Raw genomic sequence first — 21719 nt, 5'->3', positions numbered from 1 at the left:
ACTGGAGTGGGTTGCTACTATCAGTGATACCAGCACCTATATCTACCACTCTGACTCAGTAAAAGGCCGGTTCACCATCTCCAGAGACAACAGCAAATATCAAGTGTATCTGCAGATGAGCAGCCTGACAGCTGGAGATTCTGCTGTTTATTACTGCGCTCGGGAGTCACAGTGGCACAGAAAGCAGAAACGCTGAACAAAAACTCCTCAGAGCATGAACAGCTTGAACACCAATCCACCACAAGGGGGGCCATCAGACCAAAAATAGATATTTGCAGTAATTGCTGGATGGGTATGTAGGTAGATTTAACACTGAAGACTTTGAAGAATATTTTTTTTGTAAAAAGTAATAAATTTATTTTTAATCAAAAGTTTTATTATAAGAAACTTTTGTTTATTGTCAAAGTTTTTCTGATCATGAAACGTACATAGACACAATGTTTTTGAGCGTATGGTTAAAATCTGCTAGTTTTCTTATCTTTTTAAAAGATCGTATTTATAGGCCAAAGTACAATGTAAGTCTTTATATATATACATATATATATATATATATATATATATATATAGAGAGAGAGAGAGAGAGAGAGAGAATAGATCAAATATAATGAAGCCTTGCTTAATAACCTGTAAATAAAAACATTTGTGCCATTTCTATCTGAAGTGAGGATTATTGAATATAAAGTTCCATTTTTTTTCCATTTTGAAGGATGGAAAAAGAAAGACAATTGTTTGTTAGGTCTTCATTCCTACCAAGGAAGTGGATAGTCAATGTTTCAAAACTAATTTGGCATGAAATAAACTACTGAAATTTTTTTTTAAATATTTATTTTAAGGCTTTTTATAAAACCTAACATCTCTCTTTGGTGTCAGATTATTATCGTTGAAGTTAATTTTATTATTATTTTTTAAAATAAATTTAGGTTTTATTTGAGTTGGTGCATAACACAACTACAATTGTAGAAATCCTTTTTTAATTTGCATGATAAATTATTCCAAATATGTAAATTGCAACACAATCTGAGGATAATCCTGCATTAAATGGACAATTTATGTAGAGCCAAAAACAATGACATTTACAGGACAGGGATCATTTAGTCTATTGTTGGTCATTTCATTTAAAACACCTCTCGCCTCATGTGCAGCTTGGAAAAAAACCCCCAAAAAACAACACACACATGACATTTTCCATCTGTTCTCTTTATCCAAAATATTTGCAAAATATGCTGCTCCTTTATTTGAAAGCAAAACATAATATTGCGAGAACATGCAGAGAACAATTCATACAACACATTTATACAGGAGATTTGAAACAAATTTGAACATTATCAAAAACTTTATTTCAGTAAAAGAACTCAAAGAGTAAAACTTGATAAATTAAACTCAGATTGATATATTTCAAGCTTTCTTTTCTGTGATTCTTTAATGCACTTATGGCTAACATTAGCATATTACATAAACCGACTGCAAAAGCAACTTTTAAACATTTTTATGACCTAAACAATAAAGGGAAAGCCTTCTTACTTTATAAATTTCCAGCTGCCGCTCACAGACAGTGTTGCACAAAGGTTTTAAGAAACAAAAGGTAAATGCTAAATGATGTATCCAGAAATTTTAATGGAAAGTTAAGTGGAAGAAAAAAGCATGGTACAGAAAGGAGCAAAGGTAGCAGACTAGCTTTATGAAGATGCTGATTTAATTTTTCAGGACTCGGTACATGACTTCACTGCCAATGCCAGCTTGTTTAGACAGAAAACAGGCCCGATCTAAAGGCCATGGAGAGTACCATCAGGAGGAAAGTAATGGGTATCTACTGAAATGAGAGCAGCTTTTAAAGCAACCTGGGCTTCATTTACACCTCAGCAGAACCGCAAGATCATTGGCTCCATACCACACAGCATGATGTAGTAATCCATGCAAAACGAGCCACAATCAAATATTTACACTGCAGTTTAGCAAACCATTTGTCTCTAAGATCTTTTTTTATTGGTCTTACGTAATATTCTAATGCTGAGGTAATTTGGATTTGCATTGGGTTTGTATTAGCTGTCAGCTATGATCATCAAAAACACAATAAAAACTCTTGAAATAAATCAATCTGTCTGAGTTAATCTATATAATTAATACAGATCCTTTTTAAATTAAATTACTGAAAAAAAAACAAAAAAACATTTTGATGATATTCTTTGACTAAGGTGAAGCCATATCTGGTGACATTCATATCTGGGGAAAGCGGTGGTTTTAGTCAGAGTTTGTCATCCAGCAAAAAGCTTTTTAAACCTGGACTGAGATTTATTAATATCAAGCTAGACTCAACAGAGATATAGAAGTCAAGCTACCTTTTTCTCAGGGGTGTTGAGTTTCCATGTGTCTGTTCAAAGACGTTCTTTCTCGAAAACATTTTCCACATGTGAGACATGGGAAGGGCCTCTCACCTGTGTGAGTTCTCATGTGGATATTTAAATTACTCTTTTTACCAAAACTTTTTCCACAGGTGAGACATGGAAAAGGTTTCTCCCCGGTGTGAGTTCTCATGTGAGACCTCAAATCACAGCTCTGGCAAAAGCCTTTGGCGCACACTTCGCAGGTGTACGGCTTGTCGTCTGTGTGACCCCGTTTGTGTTTGGTCAAATACCTTCTTTGACTGAATCTTTTCCCACACATGGGACACAAGAAAGGCTTCTCCTCTGTGTGCGTTTTCATGTGGACGGTCATGAAGGTTTTCTCTCTGAAACTCTTCCCACAGGTCGGACATGAAAAAGGCTTCTCACCCGAGTGGGTGCTCATGTGGCAATTCAAAGCAGACTTTGTAATGAAACTTCTCTTGCAGGTTAGACACGTGAAAGGCCTGTTGCCCGTGTGCGTCTTCATGTGAGCCGTCAAATTGGCGCGAACGCCATAAGATTTGCCACACAGCTCGCATCTGTGGGGTTTCTCGCCAGTGTGCGTGACCATGTGACACTTCAGACAGTTTTTTCTCATGAAGGTTTTGCTGCAGAGCCTGCACCGGAAAGGCTTCTTTCCTATGTGGATTCTCATGTGATCCTTCAGATGGCCGTTCTGACTGAAACTTTTACTGCAGAATTCGCACGAATATGGCCTCTCGCCTGTGTGAGTTCTCACGTGAGTGTTGAGCTGACCGTTGTCGCTGAAGGCTTTACCGCACGCGTCGCAGGAATACGACTTCTCCCCCGTGTGAGTTCTCATGTGGCTGTTCAATCCGTATTTTCGGCCAAAGCATTTGCCACAGACCCCACACAGGAAGGGTTTCTCACCTGTGTGAGTTCTCTTATGATCCGTCAAATGATTTTTTTTCCTGAACTCTTTCCCGCAGATGTCACAGCAGTGCAGCAAACTTTTACCGCAGATTTCCGGATCCTGGTTCTCAGTTTTAACCGGTCTCTGAGAGAGGAGTTCATTCCCACTTTGGTCCTGGTCGCTGTCATCCGTTTCCTCTTCTGAAGAATTTTCCACAGAGGTCTCAGTCTCTTGCTTCAATTCTGGCTGCTGGTCATCTGGATGGATGTACAGTTCCTTGTCTTCCTCTTTAATCCGAACAGACTTTGGTTTCTCCTGAGTCTTACTAGGCCAAACTGCTTCTGGTTCTTCATGGTTGGACTCCGTCTCTTGCTGCGAGACAATCTGGTCACGAGAATCCGCAGACATTGACGGATGTAATTCTGCGGAAAATCTGAGAGCAATACCAAAAAAAACAATATTAGTGGAATTTGAGAAAAATTACACACACATCTTTATACAAACTTATAGGTGTGTACCTCATGCTCCTGAAAGCAGACATAAAGCCCAGTAAAAGCTTTATTTTCCAACGGCTGACAGTTTTACTCTTGATGTCCGATGAAATATATGCAGCTTGGTGTTCATCTGTTGATCTTGGTGCTCCTTCTGTGAAGCTGGAAAATGTCAGCTATGTAAATAGATATATTATGTTTCAAACTTTTTGAACAGTTTGTGTATATTTCTTATTATGATGGCTGGTAATGAAGTCAAAGTATGACAAGTACCACTATCATGTACTGATAAGCCGATGAAATTAGACATAAAGGTAAATGAACAAATGAATGAAACACAAATATCCAGACTATAATAAACTCTGAATATTACCTTGCAATAGAGCAGCTAATGTTTACTACTGGCAGCTGAGGTTAAAATTTGAGTATATCATCTATCATCAACAAGATACTCGTTGATAATAGATAAAGAAAGATTTGACAACAGCTGCAAAGCCTACAAAAAAACGCTTCATCAAGATACGGCATCAAATTTAAAAACAATTGGAAAACCAGGTATAAAGAGTTATCAAGATTGCAGTGTAGTGACAAAGAAAAAGAGTGAATATTTAGAATTTCTATGAATTCTATTTATATTTATAGGTAAAGTTATCCAGAGAAAATTGTGAAAGCCTGGAGAGAAGATGCAGCTGTTACAGGCTTTAGACTTCCACCATTTTACAAGCATGTTTATTAGAAAGCCACAACACACTTATAGTCCAAATAATGAAAAAAACTCACAAAACAAAAAAATCAAAACCAATACTTTAATTTATTCCTAATTTGTGTGACTTGTATGATAGATCCCTCTTGGCTGTATATTGAAGAATCAAATTAACTTTACAGATCCTTGGGTGAAACTAGGCTTATTACAGCATCTCTAAACAAGAACAAAAACTCAAACACATATATAAAAAATATATACATACTAAAAAAAAAAGGTGCAGGTCAAAGTAGATACGAGTGTGGAAAGTATTTTACAAAAGCATAAAAAAAAAGGAAATTTGTAGTTGTGTAATGTCTAGCAGAACCTGTGATTTAGTCTTTGCTAGAGGTTAACAAAGGAACCATCTGATGCAAAAGTGAAAAGGTGATTATATATGTGTACCGATTTTTATTGTGGTTTACTATTCTTGTTTAAGACTGACATAGGCACAGGGTCATGAAACTTAATGCAAATCAATATCTTGCAAAAGTTTGATTTCAGAACAATGTGCTCTGCTGTGGCTAGACGTTAGCATTCACAGAGAAAACAATTTGCTCCGCCATTGATATCTTAGTTTACGTAAGATATTTAATGCTAAAAACGTCACCACAAAACCTCACTTCAAAACATCCAAATGATTATTTTTGAGGCCTGGATGTGCTGTTGATAACATGCAGTTATAGCTAATGCTAACCTGTTTGTTAGTTTTTCTCTTACTGTTGATATTTGTCGATGCTCGCAGGAAAAGCTGCTGAAACTCCAGTGCCTGATAAATGTCCCGACTGCTGTGAGAAGTATTTTGAGTGTATTTCTAAATAAACTAAAAGGTCAGTAGTGATTCTAGAGTTAGCCTCCTGTAATTCATCTCCTACCAGCTTGTTTTGCTCGTGATGCAGGAAGAAACTGGTGGCTGCAGACAAGCTGGCTCAATCATCAGACGCTAGTAAAAACGCTGAGACCTCACATTTCTTTTTGAGAAACGAAGAGGTACAGTTAACATATTTACACACAAGCTAGGAGGGAAAAAGCCTAGCTGGGACCGTGTGTTTGTGTGGAGGTGGAGGTGTGGCTACATTTAGAGGAAGTCTGGTCCGGTGAACCTCTGACCTTCAAAATAAAAGTCTACTTCACCCAACCCTTCACGTTTTGGAACCATAAATTTACTTGAACAGAAACCTTAATTATTTTTAAATACAATAAAATGTATTAAATATATTTTCAGAATTATTTTATTTTAAAATACTGAGGTAATAATAATAATAATAATAATAATAATAATAATAATAATAATAATAATAATAAATAGGTTAAATTAAAAATTTGATTAAAAGATAAATACAAAAAAATATATAATACTCATTTGGTTTTCAGATTTTTTATTGCCACCAAAAAGCGAAAAAATCTGTAATTTCAATTGGCATATTCAAAACTTGTATTTGTTTAAAATGAACAGATACCCACAGAGGTCTATACTTTGACCTGAAGGTGGCAGTAGAAGAAAACAGTTTGAATAATTATGATATACATCTTACAGTTGTACAACTAAAACAGTTAACAACATGATAGCAACAGATGTTGTATCTGTTATTGAGAAAGTAATACCCAGGCCTTTGGTGAGACAGCTTGTGGAAAATTCAGGCTTTTTCACTACTGGAAAGGATCTGACCTCTCATTGGAAAATGTGATATCAACTGGATCAGAAAAACGTTTACATTTATGGGCTACATTTAAACAGAGTAGTGTAAAGCATATTACTTGGACAGTTTTCAGGGTTGAGAAAGCAACAGCAGGAAAAATTCACAGTGTTCAAAATATGTGGAGATAAACAGAATGTTTTTTTAAAGACTATGGTCACATTGCTGGAAATAGGGTGTCTCTAATTCAGCAGCACCTCACAAATAGACAAAAAGCAGCAAAATATGTGAGAAGATGTAAATTATATTTTTCAGGGAAATGGATGTTTAAGTATTCTTATTTAACCATATTTGCTTTGTAGTGTATGGAATTATAATTGTGGGACTTTTTTGTTGAATAGGATTGTTATAATAGAAACACTTCTAGTTTTATTTAAGGCAAATGTGTTTCTTAATATTGTGAAAATACATTTGTTTTGTAAAATGAGTGTCATTATCTATCTATATATTATATATCCGCTGTGGAGGAGGAGCCAATGAAAAACAAATCTGCCTACATCTGTGTATTTAAGTTAACAGGGATGAACTGAGACCAGCAGATACAGTTTAACAAGATGAACTACAGGACAGGACTGCTGCTTTTATTCATCTGCTGTGCAGGTGAAATACTGAAGTTTTATAAAATTTTCTCAATTACATTTCTGATTTGTCTACATTTAATACAGCAATAAGCTCAGATTGTTTCAATTCTTTTTTTTCCCCTCGAAGGTGTTGCTGGGCAAACTCTGACTGAATCTGAATCAGTGGTTAAAACACAGGGAGAATCTCACAAACTGACCTGCACAGCCTCTGGCTTCTCAATCAATGGCTGGTGGATGAATTGGATCAGACAGGCTCCTGGAAAAGGACTGGAGTGGGTCGCTGCTCATTATGACAATAGCAACTTATATTATTCTCAGTCAGTTCAAGGCAGGTTCACTATCTCCAGAGACAACAGCAAACAGCAGCTGTATCTGCAGATGAACGGCCTGAGAACAGAAGATTCTGCTGTTTATTACTGCGCTCGAGACACACAGTGACTGAAGTTGGTTTAGCAGCTGTACAAAAACCTCAATGCCTTCAAAGTTATCTGAAGGAAGTCTTAATTTTGACTGTGAAAATATCTTCCTGAAAAAGACTCAGAGTCATTTTATTTTCTCATACAGTCCCACCAAAAAGAACATAAATGCACTTGAAGATCAAGAAACATGACTGAATTTAACTGCAAGATCTGTGTGTGAGAAAGAGGCTAATTACAATATCGTCTTCAGAAGTTTGCAGTTTGTATTTAATGTGCTAATAATAAATTCATTTTACATAAGTGTCTTATCAAAATCCAAAAAGTCTAAGAGATCTCTGAAAAGCCAGTTTTTAAACAGCTCCACAATTAATATATACTGTATAGCAATGCAATTTTTTCACTAATGTTTTCACTAATAATGCTACTGCATTAATAGTTATAGTTTTCTCTATATTTATGGTTGTCATTTATCACTTTCCCTCTGCTCCCTCATAGTCAGGTTTTCTCACACATATGCAATGCATTCTATTAATTGGACTCTTTCCCACTCTTCTGAATTCACTCCTTTCTGTGTAAACCTTTCCCGATTCATTTGCAAGATTTGGTTGCTCTTCATATCTGGGTTGCCCCTTGTAGTTTGTCTAAGTTGAGTTAATCAATAAATGTCTTTTTCCATTATGCACCTGCCTTCTTCTTGCTTGTCTCTGATCCTTAATCAACTCCAGTTATCAGCAAAACTTCCCCAGATGCTCAAAGCATTTTTCCTTCAAGTCTTATCTATTAAAATTAAAAAATATGTTAATTTGTTTGTGCATCAAATGCTTACTGTTAAAAAATCCATCCCTAAATGAGTCTTTCCTAGTTTGAATCTGTTGTCTTTGCAGAGCACACTCTAATGACTGACCTTGTAACCTGAACTGAGGTCAGACATCTTGTGACTTCAGCAAGGTGAAAGGTTGCATTAGACAATATTTTTTATTGGAGATTTGAAGCTATAAAACAAAACTACTATTTCAGCAAGTTACAGTTTCAGAATATGGAGAGTCAGTGTCTTTACCTCAAAAATCTGGAGTTTCAACTCCACCCTCCCTGGCAGGAGGAGTCAATGCAAAGCCGAACAATTTCCAGGTTTATTTGTGTGACTGAGGCAAGGCTGCCAGAGAACAAGAATCACACAGAAACAAGATGGAAAACAAATTTGGTCTGCTGTTTTTTGTCATTTGCTTTACAGGTGAGAAAATGTGGACAGAACTTTGATCTCCATTTTTGAAGCTGTTTTCTAACAACTATACTTTTTTGACTGCTGTGCTTCACAGGTGTTTGTTGTCAGACTCTGACAGAATCTGATCCAGCAGTAAAAAGCCCAGGTGAATCCCACAGACTGACCTGTACAACATCTGGAATCTCATTCAGCAGCTACTGGATGAACTGGATCAGACAGGCTCCTGGGAAAGGACTGGAATGGCTTGCAATAATCAGATATGACAGCCGGGAAATCTACTACTCTCAGTCAGTGCAAGGTCGGTTTACCATCTCCAGAGACAACAGCAGAGAGCAGCTGTATCTCCAGATGAACAACCTGAAAACAGAAGATTCTGCTGTTTATTACTGCGCTCGAGGTGCACAGTGACTGAAGTCGGTTCAGCTGGCGTACAAAAACCTCAAATCCTCTCAGAGCTATTTTGTGGGTTATTTTGTTTTTCTTTGTGAGACACGGATATAAGACTAAGTGACATAGCTGCAGAGACACTAAACTCTGACACTATAACTGAAGAATAAGAGAGAAACATTTTTTTATCACTGTCCAACCAGCTTGAATTTTCATATAATTTAAGGAAACATGACTCAGTATAGATATAATGTATATCATGGAAAAAATAAATGTTTTCCATTTTACTTCTTTGTATAAATTGACTGACTGAGGCCTTCAAAACGTCCTTTTCAGAACCACCAGTAAAACAGTGATGATGGATGTAAAGAAATCACCAGAGTTAACAGCAACAATCTTGTGTATTTTCAGATTATCCAATAAATAGAATAATAATGTTAGCACAGAAGCTGGACAAAAACTCCCCACAAAGCAAAAAATGGCACACAAAAATATAAGAACACTGAGCTTCAATAGATGTCGTTTATGATTTCCTGTTTCTAGCAGATGCTTTAAGAAAAATATTTGTGTTGCTTCTCCTCTATGAAGACCTTTATTTTGATGAACCTCAAACAATCTTGTGAAAAAGAAATATACCCTACAGTAATTATGAATAAACTTAATACATTGTGTCTAAGCCAAAGTCTTCTGAAAATGAAAATTCTGCATACAATTAAGCTGGTAATGGTAAGGATTAAAGTAATATTTTAATTTTCCAACATGCTTCTTTTATCTGGAAGAAATAATCACATGTTGAAGTGCACCAGCTGGAGGAAACTAAAGATTTGTTTAGTGGCATGGGTGCCTTCATACATGAAATGCTTGAATCTCCACCACAAAGATAAATTGTGAAAATATCAGTGAAAGCATGCAAAAAGCTGGTCAACAATTATAAGAAGGGTTTGACTATGAAACAGAAATGTTTCATAAATAATAAATATTTATGACATGCTTTTTTTGAGCAAGAAGTCAATAAATATTTTTTGTTCCCTTTTATAAAAGTTCACTTTGTCAAACTGTCTCTTGAGAGATACCCATCTAATTTTTAGGGATCGGTTTTAGCGACTTGACTGAAGGCAAAAAAAAAAAAATAATAATAAAGCAAATCTGCCATTACATCAGATGCATTACTATTATTAACTTAATTGTGTATTTTCAGAGAGATAACTAAGTTCCACCAAAAGAGATTTGTCAATGTGTTTACCTCTTAAATCTGAGTTTGAACTCCACCCTCTCTGACAGGAGGAGTCAATGCAAAGATAAATAACTTCCAGCTGTATTTATATGGCTGTGGTCGCAGGTGAGCCTGTCAGAGACACAAAATCAAAATCACGCTGACACATAATGGACTACAAATATGAACTGATGGTTTTTATCATTTGCTTGACGGGTGAGAAATTGGTGACAAAAATTAATTTTGTCTTTTTGAAACTTTTATAAAAACCAGACTAATTTTACTGTGTTGCTTCACAGGCATTTATTGTCAGAGTCTGACAGAATCTGGATCAGTGGTGAAAAAACCAGGAGAATCCCACAAACTGACCTGCACAGCCTCTGGATTCACATTCAGCAGCTACTGGATGAACTGGATCAGACAGGCTCCAGGGAAAGGACCAGAGTGGATTGCTCGTATTAGTAGCAGTGGTGGTACCAAGTACTACTCACAGTCAGTCCAGGGCAGGTTTACCATCTCCAGAGACAACAGCAGAGATCAGGTGTTTCTGCAGATGAACAGCCTGAGAACAGAGGATTCTGCTGTATACCACTGCGTTCGAGAGACACAGTGACTGAAGTTGCTTCTGCAGCTGTACAAAAACCTCAGTCCGCTCAGAGTTATCTAGCGGCATATTTTATTTTCTCTGTGAAGCCTCTCTCTGCAAAATTAAGATTCAGTTTCCACAACACAAAACACTGATCCTAAGATATAAATCCATACACTTACTGTTTCCTTTGCCATCACTCTACCAACATCGGGAATATTTAATCTGATGCCAAGAAATCGCAAAAATATCTACAATCTATCAACAAAGTTTCTTTTGTAAAATATATTCTATTCATATACAATACATTGATTTTTAAATCGTTTTATCATTTAATGTTTCAATATTTATTCTGAAAGTATTTGTAACAATTGAAGGTACACATTTCCTACAGTATGGAAGAATCCCCCTAAACACGACCTATAAAAATTATGCATAATTATTTTATGCATAATCTGTAGCTATGGTGCAAAAACAAAGAGTAGCACTCAGGGTCACATTTTGAACACAACACTTTCACTTTTAATGGCTGTTACTATTTAAAGAGGTGCTAACAGATTTGCACATAAACACCCATTATTATTTAATTTTTTATTATAAATTCTATTCACCGTCTTAGAGTCAAATCATGTAATTTAACATTTCTCATGGTAACAAATACAACTCGTATTTGCACACACTATCCTGAAACCATTACACTCTACTATTTAACGTTAAAAGCTTACTTTTGTCTTCCCATAACAGATAAGATAAGATAAGATAAGATTTATTTGTCATTGTCATCAACAGATTACAACGAGATTGAGATTTGCTCGACTCGAGTTAACATTGCATAAATAAGCTTATGTTTTGTGACTAAACCAAAATCTTCTAAAAATGACTAGTCTATAAGCACAATTAAACCTATAATAACCTATAATAATCATCAATGCTTACTTCTGAGAACACATCTCACAAATCTGAGTTTGAACTCCACCCTTCCTGTTAGGAGGAGTCAATGCAAAACTTTGTGTTTTCAAGCTTTATTAGTTGGACTGTGGAAATGCTGTCAGAGAACAAGAATCACACTGAAACATGATGGACTACAAATCTGGGTTGCTAATTTCTATCATCTGCTTTACAAGTAAGAAATTGCTGACAGAACTTTAATCTGCTTTTGAGAAACAATTTTCTTACAATAACTATATGTTTCTGCTTCACAGGCATTCATTGTCAGACTCTGACAGAATCTGAGTCAGTGGTTAAAAGACCAGGAGAATCCCACAAACTGACCTGCACAGCCTCTGGATTCACATTCAGCAGCTACTGGATGAACTGGATCAGACAGGCTCCTGGAAAAGGACCAGAGTGGATCGCTTATATCAGTAGTGGCAGTGGTGGTAGCAAGTTCTACTCACAGTCAGTCCAGGGCAGGTTTACCATCTCCAGAGACAATGGAAGAGAGCAGCTGTATCTGCAGATGAACAGCCTGAGATCAGAGGATTCTTCTGTTTATTACTGCGCTCGAGAGACACAGTGACTGAATCTGTTTAAGCAGCTGTACAAAAACCTCAATCCCCCTCAGAGTTATCTAGTGGCATATTTTATTTTCTCTGTGAGACTTGTCTGTAATACTAACAGTGACACAGTTATTTATTTCATGTTTTTAATTTTAAAATAAATAATTTCAAAATAAAGTTTCAATACGAAAGTTATGATTTTTGGATAAAGTGCAAAACATTTAACATAATGAATAGATTTTTGCTCACTCACTGGGAATACAAAAGTTTTAAAATCAGCTTTTTTTGTAAAATAAGTAAATAAAAAGTAAAGTTTAAGATGATGTTTAAATTCTAACAATTGATTAATGTATATAAACTTAAAATATTTTGCCATGAATAAATTGTACATTACTTTATCGGTTTAAGCTTCTTACATATTTAGCACTAAATATTTGTAATATATCTTTCAAAAACTCCAGTACAAAGAAATATAAGATTTGTGATTATAAGAATATGATTATCAGTAAAAGATCTGACTTCTCATTTGGATGCTGTCAAATAAACTGGACAGACATTCTGTGGGACACATTTTTACAGATGGAAGTAGAACAAGTTATTGTAGTATTTTCAGGGTAAAGTACAAATCAGAAAGAGCAGCAACAGCACGATGTATTTGACACTGTCTAATTTAAGTGCAGACAACTCTTCTGTATATTTCTGTGCCAGATAAACAAAGTATTAAAGTAGGCAGAGAGGCAGAACAAAAACTGCACTGAAAATATTTTCTCAATGACCAGATGGTGGCAGTGTGGACTAAACAACAAGAGGACTGTAGACTTTTGAGAATAATGTTTCCTATTTTTGTTCAGCTCATGAAGCTTTCCAGGTCTGGGAATGTAATATTAGAATAACTAACTAATCTATAAGTTTATATCACACTGACATATATTGACTATAGACAGAATAAAACTTACAAAGCAGATTAATTAACTGCAGTTTTGGTTTTATTTTTTCTTGACTTTAAGCTTGATATATAAGTAATAGCCACATCTTTAAGCTTGATATTAAATGTTTTGATGATCAAAGCTTTATATTAAAAACCTAAATGCATTGCTTATTTTAAGAATAATATTTTTAAATGGAATAACATTTTCTTAATTTATTCTTCAGCTGATAAATATTAAAATGTACACACACAAAAAGGCAGATGTGATATTCCTTTGTTTCATATGTCAACTGGGGACATGGTCATGAATTATTCTGACAGCTGCTATAGTAGACTAAACTCTACTATACTGTCATCTAAAATAAGAAAATATTATCTTTCAAAAAGAATTACTGATATAGCATTAATCAAAGACATGTATAAAATCCAGCATCATTAACAGGAAAACTCAAGTCTTGAGATGAGTTTTCCAATAATAACAAACTTTATTTTAAATCTCTTGCATTTCTCACATTGTTGGTCTGACAGCAGATTAACACTGACATCTTTTAATGATTCCTCACATACTATTGAGAGAAAACAACATCAGGAGAAAAATTTCAATTGACTACTTAAGTGGGAAAAATAAAAAGAAAGACAGTCGTAAAACTGTATGAGCTACAGCAAATCTAGTCAAAGAATGAGTTTCACATACAAATCTATGTATTATTTCTTCTCCCTCCCTATCAGGAGGAGCCAATGCAAAACTTTAAACCCAGCCATATTAGTGTGACTGTGAAAAGATTGTCAGAGACAAAAGAGCACACTGGACCAGGATGGACCACAAATCAGGAATGTTTCTCTTTATTATCTGCTTTATGGGTGAGAAAATGCAGACGGAGCTTTATTCTGTCTTTCAGAAACTGTTTTCTAACAAGAACTTTACTTCATGACTCCATTGTTTTACAGGTGTTGATGGCCAGACTCTCACAGAATCAGATCCAGTGGTTAAAATATCTGGAGAATCCCACAAACTGACCTGTACAGCTTTAGGATTCACATTTAGTGACCACTGGATGTCCTGGATAAGACAGAGTCCAGGGAAAGGACCAGAGTGGCTCGCTGACATCGATGGTGAAGGTGACGGCACAGACCATTCCCAGTCAGTTCGAGGTCGGTTTACCATCTCCAGAGACAACAGCAAACAGCAGGTGTATCTACAGATGAACAACCTGAGATCAGAGGATTCTGCAGTTTATTACTGCGCTCGAGAGGCACAGTGACTGAAGTCGGTTCAGCTGCTGTACAAAAACCTCAAGTCCCCTGAGCTTTTTTTGTTTTTGTGACACTCTCTTCCCCCCATGAGACACTGATAATGATGTGATAGATGAATGGAAATAGTTCTAAGATAAGGAGAGGAATAAACCTAATGTAAAATGTTTTAAGGGATGTAAATATAATCTAATGCCAACAAACACATGTGGATCTGAGATGGTGGTCGACACATAGAGAGAATGAGGGAATAAATAAGAAACATTTTTGGTGCTTGAAAAAGCACGGTGATCATCATAAAATATATGTTCTTCATAAAACTTTTTCATAATAGACAGGTTTGTTTTTTAGGAAAAACAAAACTGTTAAATTTAATCTCTTTTTTTACAGACATGAATTAACAGATAGAGTCAATTTATGCCAATCTTGTTTAGTACTTAGTATGTTTGTGTTACTGTGCAGTAGATGTAATGAAATCCAAACAACACACAAAATATTTAAAGATTTTCTCACCACATCGCTGGAGGAAATGAACAGCAACTTAGTGGCTTTTTCAGCTAATAACCACTATACTGTTGTGCGCACAGCTATGCTTTAAGTCTTCAATCAAAAATCACACAAAACAATGTAAAAAGCTGAATGGAGTGTTTAAAGTATTTAAGCAGAGAGCTTTGATAATGACAATTATTGAAAAAAATGTAATTAAGATTCTCAATTCCACACACAATTTCTTGAGCTTCCATAATCCGACCAGGTTCTACAGGTCAGAGGATGGAGTCCATTCCCTCCAGTGCAGTGATGAAAAGACCTGGAGAGACTCTGATTTGCTCCTGCAGAGGATCTAGCTTCTCATTTGGGTCCGACAGTCTGTAGGAAAATCACTGGAATGGATGGGACGTATTTATTATGATGCAAGTGGAACCGACTATTTGAGCACTTTATGAAGTCGAATAGAAATCACCAGAGACAACAGAAACAGGATGATGTACCTGAGACTGTGTAGTTCAGGGCCAGAGGACTCTGCTGTGTATTACTGTGCAACAGAAGCACAAAAACTCAAGAGAGAATGTTTTCTCTGTCACCAGATGGTGGCAGTGCTGACAGTAGAATGACTGAGTAGTATATTATGCATGTACTTATCAGTAATAGAAAACATTATAATTGGTAATTTACTTTTCAAGAAGTGATGAATATTTTCGGCAAATATAATCTCATATTTGTTTTGTGTTCCAGATGTGCCTAAATGAGCTCAGCTTATACATTTACTCTATGATTTTCTTTGGTGTTTGTTCTGTACTCTATTTGTGTTGAGCTTATCAGTCAATAGTGTATATCTTCTCAGATTTTCAGTCAGACTGACTATTTATTGGCATTCACACAGGTTTCCTGTTTTGAAACAGCTTCTCTTTGGCAGAGATGGTATTTCTTTATTGTATGGGACCCAAATTTATTGTGTGAAACAACATAAAATTAACATCAATAAATGAATCCATTCATGATCCTCTCTATGTTTGGTTTTTATTACCAAGGGTTATTGTTCGTTTCTGTTCACACATCTGTTTATTTTTTTTATTTGTTGGCCTTAAGAAAATAATCTTGTAAGATGACACGCAGGTCAGGGATTTTTTAGATAAATAAATAGAAACTCTTCACAGATTTTATTTAAAGAATATCAACCAAATAGCTAATAAGTTAGATAAAAAGAAACTAGAATTTTTTTATTAAAGTAGATCCTGAAGTAAAACCTCACAAAAATAACAAAACTAAACAAATAAGCCGATAAGTCTTTGTCCAATCAGGAGGAGCCCTACAGGGCAGGATGTCATCCACAGCTATATATTTGACTTTCAGTGGGCTGACTAGGAACAACAGGAACCTGTTTAGCAGAATGGACTACAGGACAGGGCTGCTGCTTTTAACTATCTGCTTTGCAGGTGAAATATTCAAGGTTTTTCTTTCCACATTTTCTCAGTTTAGATAAATTTTCAGTTTTCATGCAGTTAGTTTTTCAAATTTTTATCTTCTTCTTGCAGGTGTCGATAATCAGTCTCTGACAGAATCTGAACCAACTGTTAAACGACCTGGAGAATCACACAAACTGACATGTACAGGATCTGGATTCACATTCAGCAGCTACTTGATGGCTTGGGTCAGACAGGCTCCTGGGAAAAGACTGGAGTGGGTTTCAACTATCGATATCACAAGCACATATTACTCTCAGTCAGTTCAAGGAAGGTTTACCATCTCCAGAGACAACAGCAAACAGCAGGTGTATCTGCAGATGAACAGCCTAACAACTGAAGACTCCGCCGTCTATTATTGTGCTCGGCAACCACAGTGACTGAAGTCAGTTCAGTCGCTGTACAAAATCCCCTGATATAAATCTGTAACAGAAAAAAAATGAATGAGAAATACATCCCACAATGCACACATTTGTACATGAAAGTATTTGAATTTATTTAGTAATTTAACTATAATTAAAAATACAAAACATACAACTGTTTCCATGTGAATTTAATAAATAAAATGTCTGACATGATTTCTATTAATCAGTTTAATGGAAATATCATTTCCAAGACATGAGGAAATTGTTGTGAACTTAACATCATAACAGAGAAATACATTTTCTTTGTGAAGATGAGTAAGGCACGCTAATTAAGACTGTGAATCCAATTCACAACAACAAACTACTAAAACTATTACTACTACTACTACTACTACTACTACTACTAGTAATAATAATAATAATACATGTTTGTTAAATATATGAATGTACTTTAGGACTTTATGCATACTTATAATCATCAAAAGCTTGAATATAGAATCTTACACAGAAACATTTACTGAAATGTGTCATAGTGGACCGAAAAACGTAAAATACATTTGAATAATGAAAACTATTGCCAATTGCAACACAAAACATTAAATAAACTTAAAAATAAAAACCTAACAACCACCAAAACTGTTTTCACAAAACCAGACATTAATTTTCTTACTTTTCTAGTTTTGTTTATAAACTCTTTATATCTCACTTAGGTATCTTTTGATGTTCAGTTTGTTGTCCGCATTTGTGGATTAAAACATAAAATATTACCAATGAAATTAACCAATGTAATCTCATCAGAAAAGGAGAAAAAAAGAAAAAAATATATTATGCCACATTCCCTTGAAATGATAGGAACCTTCAAAATGTATCCCACTAATGTAATAGATGTTAGGAGTTCATGCTTATGTTCTACCAGAGATTTGTCTTTGTCTCAGATAAACTTAAGTTATCGCCTCCTTCTGTGATTCTATGTAAATCAAGTGGCTTGTTTGTCACTGCAAGTTCACTTCACACACCTTAAAAGAGGATCAGATGTTCTCCCTGCAACTACAGCAATCATGTTCTCCTTGACTCTGTTGCTGCTGCTTCTAGTTTCTGTAGCAAGTAAGTCTTTCTAGATTATTTACAACCATCAATTTAGTCTGTGATAAAAATGTCACACAGTAAATCCTTCTTTGCAGGTTTAAAAGGTGAACAGCTGAACCAGCTACCCTCCATGACTGTGCAGGCTGGGAGAAGTGTGAGCATCACCTGCCAGGTCTCTTATTCTATCAGTAGCTACTACACAGACTGGATCAGACAGCCTGCAGGAAAAGGACTGGAGTGGATGAGTAGAGACACAACTATCAAAGATTCGCTACAAAACAAGTTTAGCGTCAACTTAGACTACTCCAACAATAGAGTGACTCTATATGGACAAAATATGAAGCCAGAAGACACTGCTGTGTATTACTGTGCAAGAGAGGGAGCCACAGTGACACAGACTACATCAGGAGCTGAACAAAAACCCCAGAGAATCAGAATAAGTGTTGCAGCAAATCACCAGAAGGTGGCCTCAGACCTTACTAATGCCAGGAGCACACATTTCTGTATCTTTGTTTTCATTTCACAGGATAATCACCATATTTTACAGAGTACTTTTTCTAACACTCCTATTAAACACTTTTGACACTATTAAACACAAGTTTGAAAATAAAAATAATAACAGCTGTCTTATAACCAAAAGAAAAAAAAGTTTTTAATACCATTAAAAATATGTTTTTATATTTTCATTTTTGAGGAACAACTAGGTATATAAACAGTTCTGAGGGATAGCATGCCCAGCTTTCTGCTGGGGAATTAAATTGTGAGATTTAGAGACTTTGTCCTCTTCAAGTTCTCAAACTAAAGACAATGAACTCATGACCTCCCAGTCTTTTGATCTCTCTGGAACAATGCCGTCTTTCTTTAAGTCTGTGGAGTAATGGAGTAGGGAGTAGAGGCTAAGACAGCAGCTTTTATGATTCTGTGGAGCAAGAAAACATTTTGTTTGGCTTAAGCTTGTGGTCCAGGTTATGCATTGTTGTAGGAATTTATGGACAGACATAACATAATAATAATAACAACAACAACAACAACAATAATAATAATAATAATAATAAATGTACTATGTAGACATTACAACAACTTAGACTGTAAAATCTCTATGCTATAGTTGAAATATATATTTTTATAATTTAACTGAACATTGCATGTGAGTTTATTGAATATGCAAATTTCATTATGATTGGCTGCTTGTTAAGCTTATATATTGTAACGGTATTGGGGATCAAATATGAACACAACTGAACAAGTGGTTTACATAAGAGTTTTCAAATAATCCTGACAAAGCTAGCTGAAAGTTGAAATTTTAAACCTAATACAACAAATATCATTTTAATTGCAACATGTTTTAAAGTATATATAAATATGAAACTTTTGTTATGGAGTCTATTTTTGATTATTTTTCCTTTAATTTGAAAGGCTGAGGAATTTTCTTAATTTTTTTGTTGTAGTTATTAGCATAATTAATAGAATTTCAATGGCTAGATTTCAGAATAATGATTCATTCAGTTAAGATAAAAAACTGTCAAAATGCATGAAATGGCATTAATAAAAACTATTATAATAACAGTCCAGCCCAAGTTTGTGTTCCGTCCTCCGTTGCAGGAGGAGTCAATGCAAAACTTCAGTCACTTCCAGCCATGAATATATGACGATTGTCAGAGAACAAGTAGCACACTGGATCATGATGGACTACAGATCAGCACTGCTCCTTTTAATCATCTCTGTAATGGGTGCGAAAAGCTAACAGAACTTAGTCTGTCTTTAGTAAATTATCACCAAACTAAAACTGTGCTTTTTTTGTTGTTTTATAGGAGTTGATGGTCAGACTCTGACAGAGTCTGAACCAGCAGTAAAAAGACCTGGAGAATCCCACAAACTGACCTGCACAGCCTCTGGATTCACATTCAGTGACCGCTGGATGGTCTGGGTCAGACAGGCTGCTGGAAAACAACTGGAGTGGCTTGCTTTAATTCATCCGGGCAGTGACAGCACATACTACTCTCAGTCAGTTCAAGGCAGGTTTACCATCTCCAGAGACAACGGCCAGCAGCAGCTGTATCTGCAGATGAACAACCTGAGAACAGAAGATTCTGCTGTTTATTACTGCGCTAGAGAGGCACAGTGACTGAAGTCGGTTCAGCTGCTGTACAAAAACTTCAATGCCTTCAAATTTATCTGGACAGAGTTTTTCCAATATCTTCCAGAGTAAGACTGTAAATGTAAACAACCTGACACTGAGACAAAGAGAAAACTAAGCATAATAGGTTTGTGTTTGATCATATCCGACTGTTCTAATTGCAAGAACCATTTTGTTTATATGTAAGGTGTGTGTGAGAGAAATTAGATCAATAAATGTTTTCCATTATTACAAAAACGTTTGAGCACAAGTAACTTTTTGTTCATAAAATAATTTGATGTTTTATTGGAATCACTTTGTGTTTAAAACAATATTAACCAACCCAGAATGTTGTAATAAAACAGACCTGAGGTTTATTGTTATCCAAGAAAATGAAAATTGAAAAAGCTCCCATCTCACTTGTTTTTTATGCAATCAAGTGGGAATAATAAACAACCAAAATATAATGTTGATAAAATAATTAGCATCTGCTATCCCCTCACCTTTTTGAATAACAGTCACACATATTTTTTTCATGGAGTTGGTTAATTAATCTGTAAAATGTCCATCCATCCATCCATTCATCCATCCATCACATTGTTTTTTAATGCTTTGTTATTTTGCTTTCCTTTAATGTGTCAATAATTATTTTATATAGTTTTTATTTGTCTAGCTATTTGTAAAAAAGATGTTTCTATTATCTCTTTTACAAGGTCTCATCTCAACCTGACTTCCTTTAAATAAAATAAAGTTATCACAAAAAATATTGACAAAAATCCCAGATATTTAAATAAATAGCAAAAAGTAAAACCTGTTAATGTGATGAAAAAATCATGTATGAAAAAAGATGGAATCTCTAATGACCAAATTGTAGAAGGATCAAAACTAAAGAAAAGAGAGGATTTTGTTAAACTGTTCTAAGATGTAAGTTTCATTTCCGCTCTGTCCCTGGCAGGAGGAGTCAATGCAAAACCTTCAACTTTCAGCCTTAGTTAAGTTAAAAAGAAAAGGTTCTTGGAGAACATAGAGCCACACTGAGACATGATGGATTTCAGATCAGGACTGTTTATTTTTGCCCTCTGTTTTGTGGGTGAGAAATTGCTAAAAGAGCATTCATCTGTCTTTGAGAAATTATCTTATTATAAGAATTGTGATTTTACTTCTTTGGCTTACAGGTGTTGAAGGCCAGACTTTGATTGAATCTGAATCAGTGGTTAAAATACCTGGAGACTACCACAAACTGACCTGTACAGCTTCAGGATTCACATTCAGTGACCACTGGATGCATTGGGTCAGACAGGCTCCTGGGAAAGGACTGGAATGGGTTGCAGCTGTCAATTATGGTGGTGGCAGAACATACTACTCTCAATCAGTCCAAGGCAGGTTTACCATCTCCAGAGACAACAGCAAACAGCAGCTGTATCTGCAGATGAACAGCCTGAAGACTGAAGATTCTGCTGTTTATCACTGCGTTCGAGACACACAGAGACTGAAGTTTATGGAGCAGCTGCACAAAAACCTCAATGTGACTTCCAGACTTCAGTCACATTGAAGCCTGGAAGTCTTTAATGTGACTGCGAGAGATTGTCAGTGTATAGAGACATAAAGACTGCACTGAACCACTGAGACAAAGTAAAGAATGAAGATAATATTATTATTACATTTAATATCCTATCTCTATCCTATCATTAACAACATAAATCTAATGTGAAGAAATATGAGTTCATCTGTGAGGTATTTATGCAAAAGGAATTCTATAACTTCATAATTAATCTATTTATTATATTTCACAAAATAAGGGGTTTAAGGACTTTTCTCTTTGAGCACAACCTAGTGAACATTAGTTATAAATACAATATTAATTATCATGACTTACAGATGTCTAACTCTAAAGGCACGTGTCTCTTATATAATATTCAG

The 21719-nt window shown here is 35.4% G+C and overlaps 2 protein-coding genes and 5 gene segments (V, D, J or C); 6 read left to right on the top strand and 1 right to left on the bottom strand.

Annotated features, from left to right (window-relative positions):
* LOC114159458 (uncharacterized) overlaps nt 1-21719 on the top strand; it is a 259878-nt gene that overhangs the window by 51120 nt on the left and 187039 nt on the right. The gene's annotated exons all lie outside the window — the stretch shown is intronic.
* LOC114159461 (gastrula zinc finger protein XlCGF57.1-like) lies at nt 1177-5566 on the bottom strand. 3 transcript variants are annotated; one of them, XM_028041447.1, is made up of 3 exons: nt 5186-5566; nt 3774-3908; nt 1177-3688 (listed from the first exon to the last, which is right to left on the bottom strand). In XM_028041447.1, exons 2-3 carry the CDS (start codon nt 3794-3796, stop codon nt 2344-2346), a joined length of 1368 nt encoding a protein of 455 aa, XP_027897248.1. In that variant the 5' UTR covers nt 3797-3908; nt 5186-5566; the 3' UTR covers nt 1177-2343. The 3 variants fall into 3 exon arrangements, with proteins under 3 accessions (XP_027897248.1, XP_027897249.1, XP_027897247.1); XM_028041448.1 differs by having other exon boundaries at nt 5209-5566; XM_028041446.1 differs by having other exon boundaries at nt 5364-5566.
* Nucleotides 8249-8909, top strand: LOC114159475 (immunoglobulin heavy variable 3-30-3-like). The segment is given in 2 exon segments: nt 8249-8416; nt 8502-8909. Coding segments are annotated over 2 exon segments (360 nt in total).
* LOC114159477 (Ig heavy chain V region 914-like) lies at nt 10095-10627 on the top strand. The segment is given in 2 exon segments: nt 10095-10223; nt 10307-10627. Coding segments are annotated over 2 exon segments (360 nt in total).
* LOC114159473 (Ig heavy chain V region 914-like) lies at nt 11644-12333 on the top strand. The segment is given in 2 exon segments: nt 11644-11716; nt 11796-12333. Coding segments are annotated over 2 exon segments (366 nt in total).
* On the top strand, nt 16142-16675 carry LOC114159478 (Ig heavy chain V region 914-like). The segment is given in 2 exon segments: nt 16142-16205; nt 16305-16675. Coding segments are annotated over 2 exon segments (354 nt in total).
* LOC114159467 (Ig heavy chain V region 6.96-like) lies at nt 19314-20024 on the top strand. The segment is given in 2 exon segments: nt 19314-19413; nt 19495-20024. Coding segments are annotated over 2 exon segments (399 nt in total).

The sequence above is a fragment of the Xiphophorus couchianus genome, chromosome 16 (assembly GCF_001444195.1).
Source record: "Xiphophorus couchianus chromosome 16, X_couchianus-1.0, whole genome shotgun sequence".
In the NCBI taxonomy this organism is placed as follows: domain Eukaryota; kingdom Metazoa; phylum Chordata; class Actinopteri; order Cyprinodontiformes; family Poeciliidae; genus Xiphophorus; species Xiphophorus couchianus.
The sequence above is the reverse complement of the archived record's forward strand: the minus strand, read 5'-3'. Positions and strand labels throughout refer to the sequence as shown.

Bases quoted from the DNA above. Each gene is read 5' to 3' on its own strand.
- LOC114159461 (XM_028041446.1), bottom strand. From the start codon at position 5,425: ATGATTGAGCCAGCTTGTCTGCAGCCACCAGTTTCTTCCTGCATCACG. The intron at 3,909-5,363 runs GTAGGAGATGAA...GACATTTTCCAG, and splicing joins ATCACGAGCAAAACAAGCTG to CTTCACAGAAGGAGCACCAA. The intron at 3,689-3,773 runs GTACACACCTAT...TATTGCTCTCAG, and splicing joins TCTGCTTTCAGGAGCATGAG to ATTTTCCGCAGAATTACATC.